At 32.9% G+C, this 12,175-nt stretch overlaps 1 protein-coding gene across 1 annotated transcript in view; it reads right to left on the reverse strand.

Annotated features, from left to right (window-relative positions):
• Positions 1-2,728: 2,728 nt before the first annotated feature.
• The window catches only part of LOC148311512 (retinaldehyde-binding protein 1-like), a 43,811-nt gene continuing 34,364 nt past the window's right edge, over positions 2,729-12,175 (reverse strand). The window contains exons 3-5 of the mRNA XM_088256500.1: positions 10,257-10,448; positions 7,488-7,740; positions 2,729-4,603 (exon numbers count right to left, since the gene is read on the reverse strand). Of these exons, the coding sequence (XP_088112626.1) occupies positions 4,241-4,603; positions 7,488-7,740; positions 10,257-10,448 (808 nt within the window). The 3' untranslated portion in view covers positions 2,729-4,240. The remainder of the gene's footprint in view (positions 4,604-7,487; positions 7,741-10,256; positions 10,449-12,175) is intronic.

The following is a 12,175-nucleotide window of genomic DNA, read 5'->3' on the forward strand; positions in this document are numbered from 1 at the left end:
TTGCGTGGGAAGTTGCCTGGTCGCGTAATTTCGCGTTTTGGCGACGTCAATTAGCCGCCAAGATCATGCAATTTGACACCGTTTGAATTTTTTCTGCGGGGCCACGCAAAAGATCGTGTTTATGCGAATAATCTCCGAGCTCTAGACACACTCAAAACCAACATTACTCAAGTTGTGGGTGAGATACCGCCCAAAATGTGCAAAAAATGAGTGAAAATTACCTCAAAAGAATCGCATGCATCGAAACTTCCCGAGGTGCCATTTGAATTATTTCGTTTTTCACATTAAATGGTAAAGTCCAAACTTTATAATGAAATAAAAATTTCATTAAAAATGTATCGCTGTGTGGGTTTTATTAAGCTTTTCTTTCGAAACAGAAAAATGAATAACCCTGTATATTAAATATTAAAATCAAACTCTCAAATAAATTGTAGGTAGCAGATATAGCAACCCAGCTGATATGATTTTTAATAATTAAATTAAATTTACTGGACTCTAAAATCAGGGTTTTATTTTAATATTTCACATATAAATGACAATAGAGTTCTGCAAATGAAACACAGGGTTTTAGAAGAAAATGCAAATTTATAGAATAATATATGGTACATTTATTTTTATGAAACATACGTATTTACAAAATGTTACAATGATTCAAACGTTTTAAAAAAATTTAATATAATTTATATATATGAGAAGATAAAAGACAATATTTATTTCTGGAAGCACGATATACGAGTAAAGTCAAAGCATCCTTTGTAAAATTATAAACCATATATATAGAACGAATGAGTGAGGAAAGAACGGTAAATTTAAATTTATGAGGCGAATGTTAGAAGAAGACCGAGAAAAACATGGCATGATCAGGTATGCCAAATACTTGAAAGTGGTCAGGTTAGGAGTCGTAACAATCGGCGGGTATGTATGAGGAGATGCATGAACGTGGAAGAGGCGAAGAATGTTTGCAAGGACAGAGTGGTGTGGCACTCTATTCTCTCTGCCTAAGTGGCGTGATGGTTAGTTAGTTAGTTAGTTATATATATATATATATATATATATATATATATATATATATATATATATATATATATATATATATATATATATATATATATATATATATATATATATATATATATATATATATATATATATATATATATATATATATATATATATATATATATATATATATATATATATATATATATATATATATATATATATATATATATATATATATATATATATATATATATATATATATATATATATATATATATATATATATATATATATATATATAAATATATATATATATAATATATATATATATATATATATATATATATATATATATATATATATATATATATATATATATATATATATATATATATATATATATATATATATATATATATATATATATATATATATATATATATATATATATATATATATATATATATATATATATATATATATATATATATATATATATATATATATATATATATGTATATATATATATACATATGTATATATATATACACATACAATTCTTGAAAATTAACAAAAGTATAGGCCAATTCTTAGGCGTAACGATATTTTTTACAACGTTTTTTTTTTAAGACGTATCCCTCTCTTGTTGTTATTCGATAGTCAACTATTGAGCTATCAGTTACGTAATGTCAGTGTTCGATGTACATATTAAAATAAATTTTATTAAATGTATTTTCATCGTATATTTATCATGCATTGATAAAAGCTTAATAAAATATTTAAAATAATTTATTATGATATTTGAAACATTTTTTTTACTATATATAGGAGCATAACCTTTACAAACGATGTCATATGTAAGGTCAAATGAAATTGAGAGGTAAAGCAAAAAAAAATCAGATACAAAAATAACGTTTCATGTTATCCTCTGTGATATTGTATGGTTTTACATACATATTAATAATGAATTTGATATTTCTCCATTCTCAAAGGGATATTCATGTAAATAGATCTTCCACATATTCACAGATGGCGGTAACATTGTGGTTTGAGTCTTAAATAAAATCATTGTTTTAAAAATTTGAACAATTAACTTTGTTTTAAAGAATTGTATTACGTATAAACTTTATACATTTTTGGTGTACAGACAGAAATTGCTTCTTAGAAATAAACCTGCCAATATTTTTAGATATATTATGTACAAGTTTAAAAAAAATAAATAGAAAAAAGGTACAAAATTATATTCGTTTTCGTATAATTTTCCAAATAACAGGAAATTGTTTTTTAACATTTATTTTTATAACGTTGGAAATGTAAAAGATGTGTAATTTTAATAGTGAGAATACCTTAACCAATCAAAGAAATGATTAAGATGAATTGAAATTCTAACAAGTAATTATTGTAAAGATTATTATATTAATTATTTACAATATAATGAAGAGGAAAATAATGAAAAAAAAGGAATATTTTATAATAGTGAGAAATGGCAAAATTATATGACAGACATTATTATATAAAGAGATTTTAAACATTATTCTAACAAAATAATAAAACATTACTGTTTTTATATATTGATTCGGCATTAACTTTGTGGAATGACATGTTGATTTTTTTAAAATTATCATTTATTGAGCAAAAGAAAAATTAATGTTTTAACCGGGCCATGAAAACAACTGTAGTTTTCGAAACTAGTCGTGTGTAATAAAAGAAAACTCAATAATTGGTATTTTACAAGTATTTATTTATTTTTTTAAATAATCAACATGTCATTTCACGAAGTTAATACCGAATCAATAAATTCTAAAACATTATTACATTACATTGCACAAAGGTACATCATTATAAACTATTTCAATAAAGTACATTGATTGAAAGCTATCGTATTGATGAAAATTACTAGGTGAACAAAATATATTATTACAGATGTCACAAACTGAGATGAAGCTTCGATTGATTTTATACGAATGAAGATGGAAGTCTGCATAATGTGATCTGTTATGCTCAAACATCCAAGCTTCATTTCAAATTGAGACACCTATAATATTGATATATTTCTCACTCCTTTTAACAACGTCATATTTCAAAAATCGTCAATTTTCAGTTGTGCATGTTTTAGAAATGCCCAGAAAATGAACTATATCCCAGCAAAAGCGGCATATTTTTTACTTAATATTTACCCGCTACAGGGCAGAAAGTGTTGTTTTTGCATTTTGAAGAAAAGGTATTGTTGTTTTTTTTTTTAAAATATACTTTATATTTTTCAAATCGAGAAAAAACCCTTAGGTTTTACCTAAAAAGATCTGTTGCACAGTAAAAAGTTTAATAAGTGGCTTGATATTTATTTTTAATACATTTTATTATATTCTTAAACTTTAAAACGATCTCCTGAAAAATCAAATTTTTTTATTTATGACGTTGTTGAAAGGAGTGAGCGATATCATCCGTAGGGTGAATAATCCATGTCTGAATAAAATAATAATAAAATATGTGGATAATCAACTGGTCAAATAAAAGTCTGTTAAGATTGAAGTGTTGTGTCATTGACTCAAAATATAACACAAGTCAACATTTTTTTGGGTTTCTGTTCTTATGCCTGAATTTTGATTCTAGGACACTTAAAAACTTAAATTTCTACGTACGTTACCAAGGGCAGTATGATGAGTATATGATGGGAGATTACACTTAGGGTTTAATACGAGAAAACCCGTTCCAACATAAGAGAACTACAAGAAATATTCATTTTCGAACATGAATTTCTGTTATTTTACATTTCTTTGCTTTTATGACAATTCTTGAATTTATAAGACTTTGATGTTTACCAAAAAAAAATAATCGTAATTAAAAAAAAAAAAATCAATTCAAGAAAATTGAAAAAAATGGCTCTAGTTTCTACAAAAGCAAAAAAGTTTTTTTTCTTTATTTATCTGGGCATTCCGAAAATATGCACAGCTGAAAATGGGCGATTTTTGATATATGACATTGTTGAAAGCAGTGAGCGATATGTGAATTAATTCGCAAAAAATCTCATCTATGTTCAATTGGATTAAACTTTACAAAATTCTCAACTGAAGGCTCAAATGAGCCACACTCTGTCAACCTATAAAATAACCAAATAAAACTGTCTAAAATAAAAATATAATCAACAATAACCCTGTTTTTGAAGCGGTTCCTCAAAAATATCAAAAACGTAATAAAGCTTTGACCAAGTCACCGAAATCTTGCTCCAACTGATTCGAGATCAATCAATCTCCAAGTTCTTCAAGGAGTTTCCCGTGAAGCCAGAGAACAGCCCTCGGCTGGGTTTCTTGATCCTCTTCTTCTCTTCGACCTTGAACGTCTCAGAGTCGATGAGCCAGTCTTTGTAGATCTTCTCCATGAGGACCCTCTGTTCTTTGTGCATCTCTTCCAGGGACTCTAGGGGTCCGCCATAGTCGGATGGGAGGAGTTCCGCGTCTACCACGGATGCTGGTCCATTGGTGGTGAGATGCAGTAGACTCATCAGAGTGGACTTGATGAAGGGCTTGATCAGGCACATCACCTGGTTGATGAAGAAGGCGGTGTGGACGACGTGTATGCGCTTCAGGCGACAAGGGTGAGCGTCCTAAAAACAAACAAAAATATTCAAACAAAAATAACAAACAAAAATATGCACTAGAGCATGTTTAACTGAAAAATATGCACTAGAGCATGTTTAACGGCTCGTAACGCATGTATGTGCTGAAACCTTTAGTGCATGTTGGTCTTCGAGTCGACCAAAAATCACATGTGTTAATCATTTTGTGAAGTTTCAGTGTTTAAATACTACTTTGGTAGTGACGGGTAGTATCGTTTGCATGTTGTGGTATTGATTGCCCTGACGAAGAGACGGGTACGTCTCGAAACCGCTAGACTTGAAAATCTCGGTGAGGGGTTATGAATTAATAATTTTAATTAATTTACATATGATTATTCAGTTTTGTTCTGAGATTTCTTGGTGGTAATGTATTTTTTATAATAAAATAACAACTGTATAGTTTTTTCTACATATATTTTATTTGACCAGTGACCAGGTTTTGTCGCTACCGATATCGACTGATGAGAGGCTAGGCGAAATTCTGTTTTATATGCAACAACGTAGGGATTGAAAATCATAATTTTACTTTTTTTTCTGACAAAGTGAATTAAAACTCATAAATCAAATTGAACTTATTTTGTCATAAAAAAATATATAAAAAATCATAGTAATTTTTTTTTTTTTAAATTAGTTGACCTTATTTTTGGTCTTCATAAAATAAAAGATTCTTACAAAATTTTATATAGATAAATTATCATATCACCTTATGTCATTTCGTCATAATACATATATAGGGTCCGCCATCTAAAGTTTTTTTTTTCAACTAGTGCTTATTTCGTGAATGGTAACACTTAGCTCATGTCTGATTTGACAGATAATTAGTTTTATCCTTCCGCTGAGCGAATATGGTTGTGTATACGCTTGAACAACGCTGGGAAATATTGCGACATTACTTTGAAAATCATGGTAATGTTGCAGAATGTGTGCGAAAATTGCGTACGGTTTTTGGAAGAAGAGAAGCACCGTCAGCTCCGTATGTTCGTTATCTTGTGAAAAAAGTGAAAGAAACTGGCATCCTCATCGATAAACCAAAGCGTGAAAAGCCAAAAACAGTGCGTACACCCGAGAATATCGATGTTGTGGCAGAAAGTGTGCGTGAAGCGCCATCAACATCAATTCACCGTCGTTCTCAACAATTGAACATTTCGGAGACATCATTGAGACGAATTTTGCATAAAGACCTTGGTATGACGCCATACAAAGTCCAATTGGTTCAGGAGTTGAAGCCAACTGACCATCCAATGCGTTTTCGCTTCGCTGAGTGGGCCTGCGATCGACTTACAGAAGATGCCGATTTTGCCAAAAAAATCATCTTTTCGGATGAAGCTCATTTTGATCTTGGCGGGTATGTAAACAAGCAAAATTGTCGTATTTGGGGCACAGAAAACCCGCACGCATACATTGAAAAGCCGGTACACCCAAAACGAGTCACTGTTTGGTGCGGATTTTGGTCCAGAGGCATAATTGGGCCATTTTTCTTTGAAAATGAGCAAGGAGTGGCCGTTACAGTCAATGGCGATCGTTATCGGGCCATGTTGAACGGATTTTTGTTCACAAAAATTGAAGAGGAGGATATTGGCAACATTTGGTTTCAACAGGACGGCGCTACGTGCCACACAGCCGAAGCTACACTCGATGTTTTGCGCCCTGTTTTTGAAGATCGCATTATCAGCCGCAGAGCTGATGTCGTTTGGCCACCTCGGAGCTGCGATTTGACACCGTTGGACTATTATTTGTGGGGTGCCCTCAAAGATAAATGTTACGCCGACAAGCCAGAGACAATTGACGCTTTAAAGGACAATATTCGTGAAGCCATTGGTGAAATACAGCTGCACACAATCGATAATGTGCTTAAAAATTGGACCGATCGTGTAGGCTACTGCATGGCCAGCCGAGGCAGCCATTTGAATGAAATTATTTTTCATTATTAACCGGAAGGATTGTACTTATAAATAAAAAAAGAAATTTGAGAAAATATTCAGTAGTTTTTTTTTTATAGCATTTTCAAAAAAAAAAAGTTATTTGGCGGACCCTTTATATATAAAATAATACACAACATAAAATCTTTATCTTTACATATGGTAATCATACACCTTGCAGCATATTAATATAAATATTCTATTTGAAAAATATGCTAAAATATGATTTATGAAAGAAAAAAATAAATTTATTAACATTCGTAAACATATGATGTAAAATGTACCATAAAACTCTCACTGTATTTTGTAACGGTTATAAAAAAAACATTTTTACACGTTTAAAATCTTCTTGTTACCTTTATCCTTACTTAATGGTGCATGGAGCACTGCACCATTTAGAAGCATTGTGAATTTCGACGTTAATTACCATATATGAACAACATTTTGAATGTGTCCAAATACTTGTTCACAAATCTGGATTATCTCCAATCAGGAGTATTTTTTTACATTATTTTTGACATCTCAATAAAGATAAGGAAGAACAGGAACCTGTAAATGACCCGGACTTGCATATTCTTCTTCATCTATGTTGAGATGTCAACAAAATGACGGTGGTAAGGCCTATAAATACCCAGACTTGTATATTTTTCTTCATCTATGTTAAGATATTTAAAAATGACCAAGAATTTCCATATTTTCCTTCATTCATGTTGAGATGTTAAAAAAAATTAAATAAATAATTAGAATAAATTTTTGCTTTAAAATCACTATAAATATTTTATAATAACTTGATTATAGTGTCTATCGGTTACAAAGCTAACCGCTTCTTTTTCAAGACTGATTAATACTAAAACACTATCTATAATACTTAACAAAATTCAAAGTTTTTTGGCCTTAAGGCCAAAGAGCTTGGGTCGATCTCAAGTGACTTTATTTGGTTTTTTTTTATTCACCTGGATGTACATCATGAAGGCTCTCAGGGCAGGCAGTGACACGCGCGTCAGATGTCCCAGAGAGCAGTTCTTCATGTCGAAGATCACGATGTACCCTTCGCTGAGCCCATCCTCCGACAGTCTGATGTCGTTGAACATGCAGAAGAGTCGCACAGCATCCGAGAAGTTCAGCTTCGTGTAGTCTGAGTCGGCCAGCCTGTAGCAAAGGATGTTGTATCCTTCGGCTGTCTTCTGAGGGAGGGCGACCATGTGGCTGAAATCGTTCATCAAAAGGTTTAAACCTTGCAGTATTTTGAGTGTTTTCAGATACTTGTTCGCAAATCTTGTTTGCTCCTCTTAAAAGTTATTTTTACACTTCGCAATAAGGCAGGCGTCTCCCAGTATGTAAAATAATCCGTTTAGGATCTTGCATACATCTTAAGAAAAGGGTCCGTGCTAAATAAAAGCTTTCTTAATCCAACACTTGTTTTTTCCACGTTTTACATATTTGAAGCTACAGATGCTTCCATGCTTTCATATATACCTATAGATGACTTTTTTTTCTTTTTTTTTATTCATTTAATATATTTTTATTTATAACATAATACATTTGAATCATTTATACATATGGAGAACTTTTATATTTCGATTCGCTGTGCCTCTCCATAAAAGAGACTGTGCTCTTTTGCTTGGAGAGGGACTTTGGTTTAATGTTATATAGTAAAATATATAATAGTCTTTTTTTGTATATTTTTTCAAGATTTAAATGTATAGAGATTTAATTTTTTTCTTAAGTATTTTTATACCATCCATTTTTTTATTTCTTTAGGACATGGAGTTTGTGTTTGTCAAGTGGTAAAAAACGTGTGTATTTTTTGTAATTTAATAATGTCATACCTCAAAGTAAATGCCGAAACAACAAATAACATAAAAATGAAGATATTAAAAAGAAATTTTAGGCTAAACTAGGGATTATTGAAAAGAACTTTAAGGTGGTATGACACGTGGAGCAAAGGGATAATGAGAGAATGAGTAAAAAAATATCAAAAGTCGGAGAGAATGTATGACGAGATGTATGGATGTGAAGGAAGCTGTATAGGAGTATATCTCAGGACAAACGAGCTTAGCGTTCCATCCTCTGTGCCTACACGTCCAGGAAAACGATGTGATAGTATTAGTATAAGTAGTAATGAATCCTAACTTCTGACGACAGAGTAATTACGACCATTTTTTAAATTATGTTATAATTGCTTACCAATGAATAGTAAATTTATTAACAAAACAGGTTAGTAGCGCTTTTTGCATCACTGGGTCGTGGTAGATTTATTGGCTTTGCGTCCAAAGGTGGAAGGTCATTGTTAAGTGTGTTCGAGGATTTGGTGTTTCATGGTTTGTGCGTATTTAATCAAATGCTTGAACAATTTGACTGAAAACACCCGGCTGTTCATGATAAGTTCCTTATTATCTCTCCTTGGACCCCTGTCCTTTCATTCGATTCACATTTTTCACACACTTTTCTTAATTTTATTTATAATGCTTATATATCAGTCTTGCATTTTTTTCTTATATCACCAATTAAACATCTATCATACGCCATTTTGCTACACATTCGCCACTAGAGATCGTATTTTGACTGCATTCAGTATTCCATCATCATTGTTTTACCAACTCCATGTTTTACTTTCATATTTTCTTTAAAAGAATAAGGAAGAAGACGAAACGGCCCTTTTTAGGCCCAAAAGATAAAATGGCTCTTTATAGGTCTAATAGATACAGATGAATACCTACTTTTGATGATTTTCCTGGAGAGACCACTTTAAGAATGAAGAGCTTTTGAGAAGGACAAAGGAAATCAGACGTCTGGCAAATACCAAAGAAAAGAGAAGTGCGGAGTGGGTGGGTCATGTGTTGCAACATGAAGATCTGTTGCCTGTGCAATACTTGAAGGAATGAATTTCCTAAAAAGACTACATTACGAATGAAAACGCTTTCAGGAGGATTTAGGAAACCTGTCATACGGGAAACTCCAAACACCATAGCAAAGAGGATTGTGGAGCAAATGAGCCATATTCTGCGACATGAAGATCTCCTACACAGCAAACTGAGGGAGTGAATTTTCTGGAGAGATCACATTACGAATGGTGAGGTTTTCAGGAGGATTAAGGATACCAGGCATCTGGCAAACACCAAACACCATAGCAAAGAGGATTGCGGAATATATGGGTTATGTTTGGCAACATAAAGATCTCTTGCACAGTTTACTGGAGGGAATAAATTTCCTAGAGAGACCGCAATACAAAAGAAATAGTTTTCAGGAGGGTAAAGTACACCAAACACTTTTCAAACGCCATAGTGAGTCATGTCCTGCAATATAAAGATCTCCAGCACAGTATAATTAAGGGAGCCCTAGCTGGGAATATCTGGATCCAATATGGCTGTACCTCCTGAACCTAGACGAGCACAGGACTGAAGAGGATCACCGAACGAGTGCAATGGAGGAAGAAACACAGTAAATTTCTACCAACCGATCCCTAGGATTGGAACTTTTTATTGAAAGATGTCCCACCGCATGCCCAGATCTGATACAGAAGCATTTAGGCTTCCTGACAGATCTGCTCTTACAAAGCAATTTTTTTTAACTAAGTTGCGAAATTTATTGAAAATGTGAAATAACATAAAATTGTATCCCAATTTCACTGTGAATTTACATTTAAAATACTAGGATTGGAACTAGAGAATAAACACGAAGACACAATAGACCTTTTTGAACAAATTTTTAATTATACTCACGTTATGTCCAGAGCCAGCTTTAGTCTCGCGGTGTGGGGATTGCGCACCGCGAAAAGATCTGGGGTGGCTGTGCGCAGGGTGAAGTAGCATTCTATGGTGTCCTTGGTTGCCTTTGTCTCAAAGAAATTCGAGTGCAGGAAAAGGTACACGTACTCATCTGAGATGGAGGGGAGATGCGGTTGGGTCGCGAGCCTGAAAAAAAAAAAGGTGATGTACCCGTGATTTTTTCACTCTATTATTTATTTAATATTACCCTGGACTGCTACCTTAAGCGGAGGGCTGATCCCCTTTCCTTTATGATAACACTGCGTTTATATGATGCAGTGCCCTAAGCACCACAGGGGTGCGAATAAGGGTTCGAATGAATGAATACGTGAACTAATTAAATAACTAACTAACCATCACGCCGATTTACCACCCTGTCTTTGAAAACATTATTCGTCTCTTTCACATTCGCTCATATCCTGATACATAACCGCCAATCATTCCTACTCCCGAACTGACCTCATTCAAGTGTTGATTATGCCGAGGTCATTTTTTCGGTGTTCCTCGGCTATTATCCATTCACCGAGATTTTGCCGACTGTTTTCGAGACGTACCCGTCGCTTCTCAATCTTGTCCTGACGAAGAGACGGGTAGACAGTGAGTGGCTATATGCTAATCTTACTAACATTTTAAAAGAAAAAAAAATACTAAGGATTATATTGTTTGTCATTATCGTTTCATTTTACAATTGTATTTTAGCATTATTACATACAAATCGTAGTCGTACAGGAGAAAGTGACCACTAACAAAACGTTACTTAAAGTCACTTTTGCTTGGCAACAAAATAAACATCAATGCAGTTAGTCATTATTATACTTCCAAGTTTAAAATCCTTTGGGATTTTTTCCATGGCAATATTAAGCTAATAAGGTATCAAATAGTCAATGATCACGTTTTTGTAAAAATGCACTTGGTCACTTTCTCGTGTATGACTACGATATACGCGCGTAAGCAGTTTCCAAAAATTCATAGAGAAGCAGATTTTTTTTATGTGGTAAAACGTGTGGAATTCCAAGACCGTGGAATCGAATAAATTATTAATGTAGGTTTGCGTTACCCACATAGCCGCACGTACGTTATATGTACGTATTTGTTCATTAAAACCTGATTTGACCCCTTCCCTTGCGTACAAATTTGCGGACACGTGAGCATTCGAGTCACATCCTTGTTTTATTTAATATTATACAAAGAAATATTTTATTTTAATAGAACTTATTAACTAACTAATCATCATGCCGCTTCCCGCAGGGGTAGACAGAGAGAATAGGACGCCACATCAATCTCTCTTCATTTATTTACAACATTTTGAGTGTGTCCAAATTTAAAACCCTTATCCGCACCCAAATGGTGCATAGGGCACTACGTCATATAACGCAGTGTTATCTTGATCGTTTTTACACATGAAGGAAAGGTGATCAGCCCTCCGCTTCAGGTACCAGTCCAGGGTAATATTGAATAAATATTACAGTGGAAAATCACTCATATTTATTTGAAGCCCCCTGGGAATCGAACCCGGGACCTACAGAATGGTAGTCGAGCGTGTTGACCATTACACTACGGAGTAATATGTCCAAATACTTGTTCACAAATCTGGATTATGTACAATTAAAGGAGTTATTTATCATATTATTTTTTGACATCTCATCAAAGATGAAGAAGAATATGGATGTCTGGGCATTTACAGGGCTGACGACCGTCACAGGCTGGTTTAAGTGATCACTTTACACACGTGTAACATTTACCAATTCTACCCATTATTGACAACCACACTACTCAAATTCTTGGAAGTTCTATAAATATGAACCAATTTTGAAACATTGTTCTTGAATTACTAGAACTTCATTAGAGACATCTATTGGATAATAGATCAATTA

The sequence above is a fragment of the Brachycentrus maculatus genome, unplaced genomic scaffold (assembly GCF_059751285.1).
Source record: "Brachycentrus maculatus isolate JH-2025_06_01 unplaced genomic scaffold, ASM5975128v1 h1tg000061l, whole genome shotgun sequence".
Classification (NCBI taxonomy): Eukaryota; Metazoa; Arthropoda; class Insecta; order Trichoptera; family Brachycentridae; genus Brachycentrus; species Brachycentrus maculatus.